Source organism: Theobroma cacao, chromosome 5 (genome assembly GCF_053813885.1).
Source record: "Theobroma cacao isolate CCN51 chromosome 5, ASM5381388v1, whole genome shotgun sequence".
In the NCBI taxonomy this organism is placed as follows: domain Eukaryota; kingdom Viridiplantae; phylum Streptophyta; class Magnoliopsida; order Malvales; family Malvaceae; genus Theobroma; species Theobroma cacao.
The window spans coordinates 10,565,690-10,582,283 of record NC_142643.1 but is presented as its reverse complement, the minus strand read 5'-3'; the positions used below and the strand labels follow the sequence as shown (position 1 = coordinate 10,582,283).

At 29.6% G+C, this 16,594-nt stretch overlaps 1 protein-coding gene and 1 long non-coding RNA gene across 3 annotated transcripts; one reads left to right on the top strand and one right to left on the bottom strand.

The window, feature by feature from the left end:
- Positions 1 to 8,463: 8,463 nt before the first annotated feature.
- Positions 8,464 to 9,715, bottom strand: LOC148762429 (uncharacterized). Its single transcript, XR_016026236.1, has 3 exons — positions 9,610 to 9,715; positions 9,290 to 9,366; positions 8,464 to 8,565 (listed from the first exon to the last, which is right to left on the bottom strand). It is a non-coding gene; the product is annotated as an uncharacterized LOC148762429 (long non-coding RNA).
- Positions 9,716 to 12,006: 2,291 nt separating this feature from the next.
- LOC18598445 (L10-interacting MYB domain-containing protein-like) lies at positions 12,007 to 15,216 on the top strand. Of its 2 annotated transcripts, none has more exons than XM_018122473.2 (5): positions 12,007 to 12,118; positions 13,261 to 13,601; positions 13,680 to 13,812; positions 13,915 to 14,255; positions 14,339 to 15,216. In XM_018122473.2, the coding sequence occupies exons 2-5, from the start codon at positions 13,269 to 13,271 to the stop codon at positions 14,894 to 14,896; spliced, it is 1,365 nt and encodes a 454-aa protein (XP_017977962.2). In that variant the 5' UTR covers positions 12,007 to 12,118; positions 13,261 to 13,268; the 3' UTR covers positions 14,897 to 15,216. The 2 variants fall into 2 exon arrangements, with proteins under 2 accessions (XP_017977962.2, XP_088662210.1); XM_088806084.1 differs by lacking the exon at positions 12,007 to 12,118 and adding an exon at positions 12,230 to 12,373.
- The last annotated feature ends 1,378 nt before the right edge of the window (positions 15,217 to 16,594 follow it).

The window sequence follows — 16,594 nt, the reverse complement described above, 5'->3', positions numbered from 1 at the left end:
AGATCGAATATTGTGTTTTTGTGATTTTTTTTGTCTTATACATTTATCTGCTCGTCACAAATTTGAGTTTTGAATCAATTTTAAACTACTTATCATTATATACAAAATAAACTAAATAATTGAGACTTAAATCCATAAAAGATGTCATTTTAAAGATCTCTAATTCTTAACTTAAAAGAACTATTTCAAAGATTTATATCCTTTATAAATAAATAAATAAATAACTACTTAAAATACTTTTAAAAAATAATATATAATTATAATGTGAATTGTAATATGGGTGTATGAATTTTCTTACCGTATTTATGAATTTGGCATATTATTTGATTGAAATTTACATTTATAATAATAGACTATTCTTGTCTTAATTAATAATTTCTATAAGGTCTATATTGGACCACTATTCAAAAAAAAAAGGTCTATATTGGACCATATGGATATGGTTAGTCTTAGGCGCCGATCCTATGAAGCCATAGAATAGGTAATGGTCCACCGTTCACACTTTTCTTTTCGGTCAAAAAGATATTTCTATTATGAAATAAAAATTTAAGACCACAAGTAAATAACAAGAAGTCCATTGGGATCATGCTGTCCCTTGACCAGGGCTTTCCAAGGTCAGACCACTTTCTTCTTTCAAAGCTTAAGTAATTATAATTATTTTTTTTATAATTTTGATAACACTAAATGGTATGAAATATAAAGGTAACAATTATCATACGTAGTGAAAAATAAAAATTTAAATGTGCCATATCATGTCATCATCTATAGATCACTTTAGTGGTTTTAATACAAATAAAACTAAAAAAGAAGTAATCAAAAAAATAACATTACCTTTACCAAGTAATAGAGGTATCACCATGATAGCTCTTCCTCATCCAACCTATGAATATCACAAAGGGAACAAAGAATTTGAGCCATTCAAATGCTCAACCTTCAACAGTTGCAGTTGAACCTTCACAAAAAACAGTGTGATTGTCCTTTCCACACAATTACTCTCCTCTTAGCCAAATTACAAAGTTATAAAACTATTTTTCAAGTCACTCAAAAAAGTGTGCGATTAGGCTTTCTTATTAGTTTTCAAACTACTGAAAAACATAACTCGTATGTTTCGCTCATATTTTAAGGAATAACTGAAAAGTGATATTTATATCTAAGTTAATTAACTTTTTAAATTACAAATAAGGCCTCAATATTATGATCTCTTATAATATTGACCTAACACTTAATTAAACTTTTTTAATTAAATCATTGTAAATTAAAATTTTATTTAGTTTACTTTATTTGTTTGCAATTAAGGCTTTAATATTATAATTAATTATAATATTGGCCTTATACTTAATTAAACTATTTTAATTAAGTTTTTAAAAGTTAAAAAGCTAGTATATGATTTAAGTTTAACTTAAATCATAACACTCCTAATTTAAGTCTAACTTCATCTAAATCAAGTCTTAACCAATCTCAATTAACTGTAGGGCTCATCTCAACATGTAGTTGGTGATTGTGATAGGGTATTTATTTACTATTTGGATTTTTGGTATGATAAAATAATTTGGTGTATTCAAAGAAATATTATTTAAAAATATTTTGGAAAAAAAATTGTTAATTTTGAAGGAGATAGAAAAAAAAAATTCTGTCTTACACTTATATAACAATTGTAATATGTTATCTTTACATAAAAATGTATTTTTATTCCAATTTGAGTTTAATTGTAAGTATATTTAATTTCATATATATTAGATCTCCTCAATTGAACATAAATCTTGAATAATACCCACTGGGATTGGTAAAAGATGCACTTACCTCCCATACCCTTTGTTAATTATTTTTTTTCTCTTTTCCTCTTTTTAATCCAAGACATTTTTAACTACAAAATTATGAAATTGAATTAATTGTGAGATTTAATTAAGTTTAAAATCATATTTGATTCTATCAAATTTAATTTTAATTAAGTTATATTCTAATTCAATTACATATTAAATATTTTAAACTTGTTTTTAATTCAGTTATATATTAACTTTGAAAAAAATGTAGTAAATTATCTTTAGTTAAAATAATCTAATTACTATTAATTCGGAAAAAAGTTTAGTATTAAAGAAATTGATTAAATTAAAAGATAGAAATGAAAAACAGGAGGGGAAAAGGAAAAATAAACAAAATGATGGTATTCTTAGTATTTAAAGCAAACTTTAAACAAATATATTAGTATTTGACTCCTAATATCAGTTACTTTATCAGGAGAGATAAAATGCTTATCAAATTAAAAAATGGAAGTTTATTTTCAATAAAACTTCGTGGGTGATAATTACCTTTTTAGTTAAATTATATATAATTTATTATATTTAATAAAAAATTTAATTATAATTTAGCTTAATTAAAATTTCATTTGATAGAAATTAAAGATGTTTTTCAAACTACTTAAATATATCAAGCTAATTTATAACTAATTAAATGTAATAATTTTGTAACTAAAAAACAAAAATTCTGAGGAAAAAAAAGAGAGATAAAAAACAAAGGAAAAAATGGATATGAAGAAATAAATATCAAAAGGATAAACTTATCTTTTCATTCAAAATTAACTTGACATTAACACCACTACATTTTTAAAAGGATAATTGTATTTTCATCAAATCTTTTCTAATTAAATTATACATAATTTATTATATTTAATAAAAGAATTAATTATAATTTCATTTGATAGGAATTAAAGATGCGTTTCAAACAACTTAAATATATCAAGCTAATTTATAACTAATTAAATTTCATAATTTTTTAACTAAAAAACAAAAATTCTTAAGAAAAAAAAAGAGAGTTAAAAAACAAAGGAAAAAAAAGGATATGAAGAAATAAATATCAAAAGGATAAACTTATCTTTTCATTCAAAATTAACTTGACAATTAACACCATTACATTTTTTAAAGGATAATTGCATTTTCATCAAATCTTAATAGATAAGAATAAAAAAGGCATAATGTGATTATACTTTTAATAACATTGTATAGTGCAATGTAATTTGATTGCATTAGTTTTTAGTTATAATCACATTACATCTATGGGTTGTAATGTAATTACATTGTAATCTTACATTATAATAGTTTGTTACAAAATAAATACTATAATGTAATTTAATTGGACACATTACAAGGAATGTGCTTTTATTTTTCTCATACAAAAAGTTATCTAAATGTTTAATGGGTTTAACTTTAAATGTCAAATACATTAAATTCTTCTGACTTTGCATTTAAGTATCACTGCACAATAATATTTTGTTATATTTAGTACAACCTTTAAGAAGTAAAAAAAACAACAGATTTAACTAATTTATCATGTTGATTAAAATAAGATTATAATTTTATTAATATTTGACAATTTTTGTGATTGTAATTAAATTTAAAATGATTTTATTTTAAAAATCAATAATTTATACTTGCGCAATTACACGTCTACCCTTTGCACATTAAAACCGACAACCATGATTTTTTACTACTAATTGAAAACAATGAAGATGATTTTATTGATGAATGAATTCTTAAAGGGTAAATTGGAGATAAAAAGGGAGTTGAGTCCGTCCATTTTCCCTTGGTAGATGTTAGGTTAGGAGGGAAAGAAGGGAGGGTTGGCTCAACATGCGGCTCCACTTATCCCAACAATAGCATCTTGAATTCGAAATTAATAGTCTATTAATTCTAATTTACATATTTTTCTAAAATTGAGTTGGAAAGAGATAGCTCTTAAATAGGTTCGGTTGGTTGGCTGCTGTATTAAAGTTTGAAAACAAAGCTTTGGTTGGTATTTTCATTTATGAAACACTGTGCATCCTTCTTCTTTCTCCACAATTGGGTTCCATTTTTCAAGCCATCGCTTGGCTTTTCCCTTTTGAATTATCCAACCAGTCAAATAACACAAAAGAAAAAAAATAAGATATAATATTTAATAAAACCTTAAATTTTTTAAATTTTTTTATTACATTCAGTTAAATCTTAATATTTTTATTTTGAATAAGATAAATTTTTATAATTAATGATTGATTAATTGTTATTGGTCAATTATTTGTCATTTTACATCATAGAACTTTGATATATTATAATGATGATAACGTAACATGAACACATAACCATGTGACATTCTCACTTTCAGAGACAGAGCTAGCTAACTTCTGTTGGGAGAGTCAAAGATGAAAAGGAATAAAGACTAAAAATTTTTAAAATTAATATGTTGAATTTAAAAAAAAATAAAAATAACAAAATAAAAAAATTTATAAAATAAACACTTTTATATAAAATGTAAATTAAAAGTAACAAGAAAAGAAAGATCTATAATTGTCACAACCCAATTTTCGGGCCATAACTAGTGCAAGGGCCCAATAGGCACAACCCACTAAACCCAAGCAAGCCTATCACGACCCGGAACTCCCATCAGGCCCGTGACAACCGTCGTGATGTCTCGATAGGCACTCATTACCCTGAATGCCGATCGAAACCTCGCAAGGCTTAGCATCAGTTTTCGCATCTCCCCAGTGAGCGACAGTTATTAAATCTCACATTTCAAGAAAATCATAAATCGTTTTCAAATCAAAATAATAAAATATTATTATTTTTTGACTCACAGGGGCATTTTCATCATTTTTCTTCAAAAATACCGAAACCCACCAAAAACATGGTGTAAAAGATAAATATGTTCATACATACTTTAAATTAAATAACTGAAGTATAAAATTACATTTTTACCCAAAAAACTGAAAAATTGCCCATAGACATATTTTTCATCTCTTATACTCATACCATTCTTCAATTTGTCAAATGTGATCTAAATTCTCTCAAAATCTCAAATTTTGTCTGCGGTTGAAAAAATTACGATTTTGCCTCTACACTCTAGAAATCACCGGAATTAAACTTTTTCACTTCTAAATCTCAAATCATACTCCAATAAGTCAAATGGGGCCAAAAAAATCTTTTTTAAAAATTTTCATTTTGTCCCCAAGTTGCAAATGACTATTTTGCTCTTGGATAGTGAAAATTTTGGTTTGACTCCAAATTGATCCTCGAACTCCGAATCACCATTTTAAGTCATCCCTGGATCATGAAACTCTTAATTTCACCTTAAAATTTCTATTTGAACTAGTTCAAGGCTTAATCGACTTAATGATACCATTAGGGGCAATATCGTCTTTTAACGATTTTCTTAAACTTCCTAAATATGTAACCATTCTATTGAGCATGTAAATGACGTCGTAATTATTTTATAAAACAGGGTTTGACAACACTACCCCCCTTAAAAAAAAATTTTGTCATCAAAATTTCTCTTATCAAACTTAAAGAAAATGTGGGGTAATTTCTTCAATTATTTCCACATACTTCCTGTTTATCTCACAAGTATACAATATCAATCTTCTTAATCATATTAATCCATCTCGTACAGCTTAACCTTACTATAGATCACATTTCCTTGACATTATCTCCTTAACTATTTTCGAGAGTCTTTTATGTTCATATAGTTCAATTTCTGATAAAATTTCTTATCATTGTACTACCTACATCACTCATCATATATTAAGTTTGAATCTTAATTCACTAAAAATCATTCTTCATTTTAGTTGATCACAATATCAACCCCACATATGTGTATATGCCTTATAATCTCATTTATGCTTCCAAGATCTACCTTAATTTGATCATTGAATACGATGCAGTATCACAATTCCTCAGAGTTATCCCTTTGTCCTCAATCATCTTTCATGCCTCTATATTGCTTTGTATCCCATCCTCATACTTATGTGACATGTTAGTCATGAGTCTAACTTGACTGTATAGCCATTTGCTCCTTAAGCTTTAATATTTTCTCATTGCGAAAAGTCTTTCGAATTTATCACATCGAAGTATTCATAAGGTGGATACATATCCATATTTTATAGTTCAAGGTCTAACGCAGTGAACACTGTCTCATCATTAAAGTTCTACCCTTATCTATCGATCATAGCTTCCTTGCACACTTACCTATACATTCCTAGGTTACTTACAAGCCACTCATGGTCATTCAACTTTTGCCCTCTTATAGTAAGTCAAATTAATATATTCTCTTATGTTTTTCCATACGCTTCCTTAATAAAGTTCCACTCTTTCATACGAATATAACATCATTCTTCCTTAACCAATTTACAAATTGTACTTGAAATTACAAGACTTAAAACTAGATTCTCCTCAAGTACTTTTCAATATTAATACTAATATCACTCTCAACTTATAGCTTCTTTTTTATAATCACATAACTTAGTGCTTGCTTTTACAAGATTCACGGCAGAACTTCTCTTGAGTATTTCCTTAAGGATATCTATCTTAAACTTATGTCTCACAACATATGATCACTTAACTCGTAACTTAGCCATTTATGTGGCATTCTCTTCGGGGTCCACTCTAAGGTATTGTTATATCTGTATCGATCCCCTTGGCTTCCCGGCCCTACAGGACTGCATACACCAAGTATCAAACCCCAGACCTTTTACTTCCCCCGAAGGGAACGCCTTTAATCATTTCAGCTTTAACTCATTCATATCGATACATTTCAAAACTTTAAACTCCAATTACCAAAACTTATAATCAAGTTCAATGACCTTAGGTCAACTCGTGAATTCAACTTCACATTTGTCTCATTTTATTCATGCGTCTTATACATGAAGTGTTCTTACCACCGCGACACGGTAGCTATTGGAGTTTACTTGATCAATGTTATTCATCTATATTTAAGGTTACTACACTAATCATTCTCAATCGTTTGGTTTCCCTTCAAGCTTACATCACAATTTCCATAACCATTTATATTCTCTTGTGCTTATCACATATAATAAGTAAAATAGATACTTTCAAATTCATCTCATCCTATTCAATCTAATCTGACTTAACCTAACTTGGGGCCACGCAGTGTCAGTGTGGATTTCTTAAAACAACTTTAAAACCGAAAACTTTAAAATCCAAAGCTTTAAAATCAAAATATTTGATATTTAAATCATGCTCTGATACCACTTTAATTGTCACGACCCGAAACTCCCATCGAGCCCATGACAACCGCCGCGACGTCCCGATAGGCACTCATTACCTCGAATGGCGATTGAAACCCCGCAAGGCTTAGCATCAGCTTCCGCATCTCCCCAGTGAGCGACAGTTATTAAATCTCACATTTCAAAAAAATCATAAGTCATTTCCAAATCAAAACAATAAAATATTACTTTCTGGCTCACAGGGGCATTTTCGTCATTTTTTTTTCGAAAATACCGAAACTCGCCAAAAATATGGTGTAAAAGCTAAATATATTCATACATACTTTAAATCAAATAACTGAAGTATAAAATTACATTTTTACCCTAAAAACTGAAAAATTACCCATAGACATATTTTTCATCTCTTATACCATTCTCCAATTTGTCAAATGTGATCTAAATTCTCTCAAAATCTCAAATTTTGTCTACGGTTGGAAAAATTACGATTTTGTCTCTACACTCCAGAAATCACCGAAATTAAACTTTTTCACTTCTAAACCTCAAATCATACTCCAATAAGTCAAATGGGGTCAAAAAAATCTTTTTTAAAAATTTTCATTTTGTCCCCAAGTGGCAAATGATCATTTTACCCCTAGATAGTGAAAATTTCGGTTTGACTCCAAATTGATCATCGAACTCCGAATCACCATTTTAAGTCATCCCTGGACCATGAAACTCTTAATTTCACCTTAAAATTTCTATTTGAACTAGTTCAAGGCTTAATCGACTTAATGATACCATTAGGGGCAATATCATCTTTTAACAATTTTCTCAAACTTCTTAAATATGTAACCATTCTATTGAGCATGTAAATGACGTCGTAATTATTTTATAAAATAGGGTTTGACAAAGCCTATTATGCAACATGTTCATTATTCCATCAGATATTTCTAAAGTTACATTTCTTAATTCTTAACTATTAAGTACTTTAGTAATGTGCTATGATAATCAAATACTTGCATTCATAAACCCAAAATGATGTTAACCATTTGCTAACTCATAGTGGCAACATTAATCAAAATGAACACATATTGTTTTGTGACATGTATCTTAGTGATTTACATCACGTACACATATGCACAAGCAAAAAGACTCCCGACTTTCAACGGAGTGACCTTAGGTGAAGGTACAACTACTGAAGGCCGTGGTACTTACCAAAAGGGTGAATATATGTGGACCCCTCACTCTAGGTTCCAACTATCTCCGGATTTGAAAAACCTGAAGTTAAAAAGGGCGAGTATAAACTCAATGAGTGAACATAAGAAGGGAACAAACATACGATAAGGAAAGTTTAGAAAACATAATACACTTATAGTAAAAACAATGCAATTTAGTTTAAATTCTCATTAAAACCCTTCATTTCAAACTTTGATTATTTAATCCTTTAATGTTGAAGGATCCATGATCAACCATGAAGTTGGAAAAAATGAGAACTACAGCAGAATCGAAGGAAGACGAGCATAACAGCATAATAGAGGGTTTTTCACTGCAACGAAATTCGGACAAAGAAAATTTTTGAACCTCCCGAGAGTTTCTCACTGCAGCAAAATTCAAAGCACAGATTTAGTGAACCACCCGAGAGTTTCTCGCTGCAGCGAGAATCAAGGTTGATGAAATTAAAGGGGGTTTTGCTGCATTAAAAATCTGTCTTGTTGCAACGAAAATCAAATTAAACGCATTTGACAATACTCAAGTTTCAACAGTCAATGCAATCACATATTAATTCCAAACCTCTCTATATAGTAAATATATATATACACACGTATGCCACCACCGCCTCACCCAACTCATGTGCACTCCCACACCGCACATAGCTGGAGTCATCATGTGCACCCCCACATCACGCACAGGCAATATCATCATTCACACTCCCACACCCTGTCATCACCAGCATGTGCAACCTCCACATTACGCACATGCGCGGTTATAATTATCACACCATATTAACTATCAATACACAACATATGTATATATATGAATATATGTACATATTTATATGTATATATGTATATGTATGTATGCATGTATACATACATACATACATACATACATACATACATACATATATACATATATATATATGTATATATCAACATTACATGGGAGCACAAGGATTCATTATATTACACATTCACAACATACAACATTTCATCAAGGGCTTGTTCCCATGCAAATTTTAAGAAAAACCAGTAAAATGTTTCAAGTGGTTCAATCAAGCATATAATCACTTATTCCAAAACATTTTAATACAAGTTCACTCACATGTTTTTGTTAATGCTTGTGGATTGACTCCAACTTCGATCAATGCTCCGTGTGGAGGTGTGAGGCCTCGTTGGAACCTATCACACACTATAGCATCACAATCAACTCAATTCACATAACTATAAATTCTAAAGGCTATCTTCTAAATCATGTTCTACTATTTATTCCTAACTAGCTTCCAATTACCATTAAGTGGCTATTTATTTTCACTATTCTAGTCACACTAAAGATGAATAAACAACCTCAACTACAAAACACTTACAAATCTAGCCACAAGCCATTCTCAACAACTCAAAAATCAACTCAATTTCATTACTCACCTTGGTAGATTTGTAATTGAATTCCTTTTCAAAATTTCTCAAGCTATTATAGAAAGTCTCTCATTCTCTCTCTAAAACACCTAACTAGTGAGAGAAAGGGTTAAGGTAAGACTTTTGAGGGTTTTAAGGTGGGAGAGTAAAAGAGCACAAAGGAATTTGTGAAAAGGTGTACAAAAGCATGAAAATTAGGGTTTAACTTGAGAAAGTCATTGAGGTTTTTAAGGAGGCTTCCACAGAAGATCAAGAACGTGAAATGGAGAGAAGAGATGGGAAGAAGAATAAGCTGCTGGAAATTTTTTATATTTATCATTTAGTTGACTAAAGTTCCTTTTATTTACAAAAATGCCATTCAATAATTGACTTTGCCTTTTTCTTCCACTTAGTTCAAACTTTTACTCTTTTGACATTAAGAAAAGGTCTATAATAGATTAGAGGTACTCGGGTTCATAAAAACTTAAAATTTTAGACTTGAGACCCAAAATGACTATTTTACCCGTATTATGAAAATTGTCATTATTTCTATTTTCATCATTTATTTTATTATTATATACATCATTCATTTATTTTTTAGGCCTATTTAGGCCTTAATAACATAAAAAAACCTACTTCTAGGAGCTCACCAAGGAAAATGATAAAATTACCTCTAGTCCGTGTTATCGCATTTATTTTTAGTTACGTATCTATAGAGGTCAAGGTTTCATAATAATAGTCTTTTATGAAAGTTGTATTCGACAATATTTCATAGATTCAAATTCATTAAGAAAAGACTAATAATATCTTTTTCAATATAAATAACTAAATTATTTACAAGAAACTCATCATCTAATTAGTTTCGAAGTCTTTTTTTTCATAATTTTTATTAGGCTTGGTGTCTCAAGTATATGAGAATAATTTGGACAATTTGCATACTTTCTTTTAAAAAATTTATCAATTGTTTTCAACTTACTCATACTTTAATCAATTCTTAAAAAAATTAATGCAGTTAACATCTAATATTCTTATTTATTTATATTTAAATTTAAAATACTATATATAAAACTATAATGCATAAATATATAAATACAATATATAAGATTTCACACAATAGTTAAATATATAAATAGTTAAATAATATAAATAAAAAGAGAAGATAAAAGAAAACTTTACCTCCTCTTAATTTCACATGATAGTGGTGAGTTGTCATTATCCAATGTCATAAATCTTTTTCATAGAATGAAATGTATTTCAATTGTGAGTTACATAAAAAATAGTAAAGTAAAAAATAAAAGATAAAAGAGAAGTGAAAGAGAAAAAGAAAGAGAGAAAAAGAAGTGTGAAGAAACTTAATTAAGATTTAAGGTACAGTTGAGTAGAATTTGTGGAGTTATTTTATTATTTTTTATTTATATAAATTATTAAATAAAAAAATTATTTGAGAGTATAAACATATATAATAAATAAAAATTTACAAAAATTTTGGAGGGACCACAACTCCATAAATATACTATTTTTCATAATAATTAAATATATATATATATTAAGTAAAAAGTTTCAAAAATCTCATTAACATATGATCCGGCCCTTATTCACTTTCCATATCATCGTTACATCAAGTTAATGTTAATATTTGAAAATGATAAATAATATTTTAATTAAAAAGTAATTAGTTAACCGTGAATAATAAAAATCTATTTAATCAAAATTTAAAATATAAGAGTCTCGATTGTACGCAATAGAACAATAAAAATTTACTTGAATTTATATACCAAAAAAACAATTATAATTGAAAACTTGAAATGTTCAATGGCATTATTCAAATGGGAGGAAATTAAATTATTTCCCTTGCAAATATAAAGAAAACTTGCTTGTTTAGGATTAAAGCCTTACAATTCTACAATAATTTTACATAAATACACATCATTAAGATTATCAAGTAGTAAATTATTATAATTCCTTGGTTTTTTTTTTCCATTGTTACCCAATTTAAATTTATTAATCTATTAGTATTAACAGTACAGATGGAATTGTGTCTCTCTCTCTTTCTCACTCTAGAATAATTGAGATATGGTACGCAAAGATATATTGGGCCAGGGACGGCACTGATAACAACACATTGCAAATGTGACAAGTTTGAGATAAATTTAACTGGTTTCATGCTTAGTACGAGTTTACATTTAACGAATAATTTTGTGTTTCATGATTTGTTGTTTATCGAATTTAGAAGTTTGTTGATGTACAATATGTTAGGAATTTTTTTTGAATGGTCAGAATGTAATAAAATCTCTATTTAAAAAAAAAAGGGCGGATTTTTTGCCTTGAAATAAAAAATTTATTAATTTAATTATTCTAAGTTAATTGAAAAAATCTACGAGGGGCCTTTAAAAAAAAAAATTCTACAAGTGGATAAAAAAAAACCAAAAGGAAAAACCAAGCCAAACACGGCTTTTTCCTCTCTTATCCACGGATAACCCTATTCCCCATTTTGCCAGGAAGAGGCTCGAAGCAGCCATAACCGCCCAAAGCCAAAGAGGTAACCTACCATCCTTCAACGCAGCGTGCTTTTCTTTTTCAATTTTTACATTTTAATTCTTGTCTCTTCGTACAGATACATTTTAGTTTTTATTATCGTATTTATTTGATTATCGGTCTGCTTATTCTCTCTTCCTTTTCGGTTCATTAAAAACCTTGGAAAGAAAAATCAAGATTACGTTGAAACATTTTCTTTGATTTTCCTGCATTTGCTCGTCAATCAAATAGAGCATTAGAATTACATTCAACTGCGTTGGTAAACCTTTATATTATTCTGTGTTTTGGTGTTGAGAAAGTACAGGAATTCCTGAAATGTGTCAGTTTCTGGGAAAATGATTTTTTTTAAAAAAAAAATTTTAATTTTATCTGGGTTGTTAGGTGGTTAGATTGCTAATTGATTTTTTTTTTTGATAATTTTCTAACTGAGAATAAAATTGTTTATTTTATTTGTTTGCTAATCATCATTTACTTAGCTTTTAAAAAGAAACTTTGATGATCAACCAAGGAATTGGTTCATTGCCATTCGTTGCTTTTCGATGGGAAGCTACAGTTGTAATTTCATTGTAATGTCATTAGTTTAAATAATGAAATAAAATAAAATAATAAGATATTTCCTAAGGCGGCCTTCGCTGGGGCTTCGGTTGCTGAAAAGTGGTGGTGTAGTGATGATGACAGTGGTGAAGAAGGAGAAGACATGTTATAGTTTGCATAATAATGCTAGTGGTAATAGTTCAATGTGTAAAGAGGATAATGAAGGTTATGAAAATGGTGTGTGCTTTTGTGGATTTGGTAGTGTTGGAAAAGTGCAACTTTTTTTCATGAAACAATAAGAAATCAACGAAATCTAAAATCTTTGTTTTCTTGCTTCCAAGTTGTAACAGAATACTAAATTGTGTTAGCAAATATGTGGCTTCTTTACCCCCCTTAATGGTATATTTTAGAATTCTAAAGAAGGGGGAAGAAGGGGTTTGGGAGGGGAAAGAAGTCTTACAGTGATTTAGATGTTGGACTTCTCTATCTCATTGATGATTCTCTTGTTTATTGCACCTGTTTGACTAATGCGTCGTGTATTAAATATCTCAAGCATGTTTTGTTGCTACATGCATTCAGTTTCTTATGATTGTTAACTCTTTCAACTTGCAGGCAAGGAAATGGAGGATGATTCTTTGAGTGACACTGACAATGTGAGGGCCAATTGGACGCCACCACAAGATCAGTTTTTTGTTGAGCTTTTGGTGGAGCAAGTGCAAAGGAGGAACAAAACTGATCATGCATTTAAACAACTGGCGTGGGTGGATATGATAACACAATTTAATTCCAAGTTTGGTTTTAAATATGATATTGATGTTCTGAAAAACCGATTCAAACGAATGAGGAAGCAATATAATGAGATGAAGATTCTTCTGGATCAAAGTGGATTTAAGTGGGATGAAGAAGTGCAGATGGTAAAAGCTGATAACAATAAATGGGATGAGTATCTCAAGGTACAAACTTTTACTTGAATCTTTTAAACAACATATGGAACTAAAATTGCTATTAGCTTCCTGCATTAAAACTTACAGGCCCACCCAGATATGCAATCATACAGAACAAAAGTTGTGCCATATTACACAGAGTTGTGCGTGATATGTGGGCATATAGTTGCTGATGGAAGATACAGTCTTTCATGTTTCGATGTAGACTTTGAGAATGAAGGTGGGTATTGTGATATGATAGCTGACTATTGCTGTATGTTTTCTACTTAACTAATAACTAGAATAGATATTGATTTTGAATATTATTTTTCGACCATTCTAGAGAAAGGGGCAGATGATAAAACTCCCAGCAGTTGTGATCGCACAAAAATTGACTGGACACCAACAATGGACCAATACTTCCTTGAGCTCATGCTGGATCAGGTGCATAAAGGGAATAAAGTTGGCTGTACCTTGAAGAAAAAGGCATGGGTGAGCATGATCACATTGTTTAATGCAAAATTTGGATTGCAGCATAGTAGAGCTGTCTTGAAAAATCGTTATAAGATCTTGAGGAGCCAGTATGCTAGTATAAAGACTCTGCTTACTGAAAAAGGGTTTCACTGGGATGAAACCCAAAAAATGGTGATAGCTGATGATCGTGTCTGGAATAAATATGTTAAGGTACAAAATGCATTTCATTGACACAACATGTCCTTTCGGTTAAATATATTGGACAAGAAGGAGCTTACTAGTTATAAATGCAGGAGCATCCTGAATTTAGAAGATTCAAAAACAAATCAATGCCATGTTATGATGATATGTGCATCATATGCTGCAATGAATCTACTTCTGCAGAAACAAGAATTCTGCAATGCAATATGAGTAGCGAGAATGGGACCCCTGGGAAGGATATCGGTGGAAGATCAGAGCCAACTATTAACATCAAGGTGGCTAAAAAGGTGCATGATAAAGTCCCAGCTCCAATTGTTGGTAGTAAATTACAGGAACAACAAAACAAGCACCAATCTCAGATGCCAAGAACTTCACATCAACCTAAAAGGTCCAGAAGTGAAGAAGATGCTATGGCCAATGCAGTACGAGAGATGGCGTTTGTGGTTACCTCGATAAAAAGGAAGAAAGAGAATGAGAATGCACCAACAAGGAGAGTAATTGAGGAACTCCAGGCCATACCAGGCATTGATGATGATTTGTTACTAGACGCATGTGACTTTTTGGAGGATGATAGAAGGGCAAGGATGTTCCTAGCGTTAGACGCCTCCCTAAGAAAGAAGTGGTTGATGAGAAAGCTTCGTCCACAGTAACGAAATGGTAACATTTATTGATGAAGGTGTAGGACTTATGTATTCTTTTACTCAGCAAAGAGTTGAGTATATAAGTTTATCAACCCCCTAATTGGATGGCTGAACTTGTGGGGATCATACTAGTTTAAGCAACCAGCACGTGTCAGATAAGGATCTTGCATTTTAAGCTCTGTTTGATGGTTTAATCATCTAGATGGAGTAGCTACTAATAGTTTGAATACATTGAGCCCACTTACCTTAATCTTATGATATTGTTTTGGGCTTGATATGAATATAACCATTTATTGAAATTCTAAGGTTTTGATTTCTTCTTCTTCCAATTCATTTTTGAGCCAGTAGATACATGTACTACTTAAAAGGGTTTTTTAAGTTTTTTGAAAATGTCTTTTATTTTTCACTTTGTAATTCTTAGCAAGATTTGGGCATCAAGTCACTCTCTAGGGATAGTTTTACAGACGCCAATGGTAAGCTACTTATTATTTTTCAGATATCATAATCTGAATCTTATTATTTGATAGAGTAAACAACTTTTGAATTGCTTCTCGAATTTGTATTTGAATATTTTAGACAATATATTTCAAATATTTATACCCATTAAATACTTAATTAAAATAAATGTAAATTTAATTTTTATGTATATTACGAATGAAAATTGATCAATAAATTAAAATTAGTTTATAAAAATATAAATTAAAATTTCAAACCATATTTAGAACAATTAATGAATTATAATAAGTGTTACATTAATTGGAAGAAATTTATAAAAAATTAGATAAAACTAAAAATTAATATTAAAAATGTTATGAAATAAATCTTAAAACAACAACTATAAGAAAAATATAAGAAAAAATATTTAGAAGGAAAGAAAGTATCTAGAGGAAGTAAGAAGATTTTATTCAAGTATGTATTTACAAATGAAGTGAAAGGGTCTATTTATAAGCTAATAACCCCTTATCTAGATTGAATTTACAAGATGAAGATAACACTTAGGGATTAGATGAATTAAATCTTAATCCAATCTAATTTACATTAAATTTAGATATAGATAACATAAATGGATATTCACAAATATATTCATAACACTCCCCTTTGAATATCTATTGTATTAAGAATATGCCTCGTTAAAACCTTATGGGAAAAAATTCAAGTGAAGGAAAAAGAGTACATAATTCTTTTCAAAAATACGCTTACGAAATACTGATTAACCTTATCAAGAAAAACCCAATGAGAAAAACCTTGATGAAGGAAAAGAGTACAATGCTTATTTTACTCCCCATGATGACTACATTATAGAGATATTTAAAATGATACATTTCAACTTTTCAAATGTTGCAATAGGAAGGGCTTTAGTGAACAAATATGCTAGATTGTCACTTGGCTGAATTTGTTGAACACTTATTTCACCATTTTCTTGGAGATCATGAAGAAGAATTTTGACGAACTATGTGTTTTGTTCTATCGCCTTTAATATATCTTTCCTTAACTGTGCTATGCGAGTAGTATTATCCTCATATAACGTTGTTGGAATTTCCTTCTTGGTCGACATGCCACACATTTCTCGAATATTTTAAGTTATAAATCTTAACCAGATACATTCACGACTTGCTCATGAGTTGCTAAAATTTTTGCATGGTTAGAAGAAGTAGCAACTGTAGTTTGTTTTATAAAATGCCATGAAATAGCCATACCTCCATATGT

Bases quoted from the DNA above. Each gene is read 5' to 3' on its own strand.
- LOC18598445 (XM_018122473.2), top strand. From the start codon at position 13,269: ATGGAGGATGATTCTTTGAGTGACACTGACAATGTGAGGGCCAATTGG. The intron at 13,813-13,914 runs GTGGGTATTGTG...CGACCATTCTAG, and splicing joins TGTAGACTTTGAGAATGAAG to AGAAAGGGGCAGATGATAAA. The intron at 14,256-14,338 runs GTACAAAATGCA...TTATAAATGCAG, and splicing joins TCTGGAATAAATATGTTAAG to GAGCATCCTGAATTTAGAAG.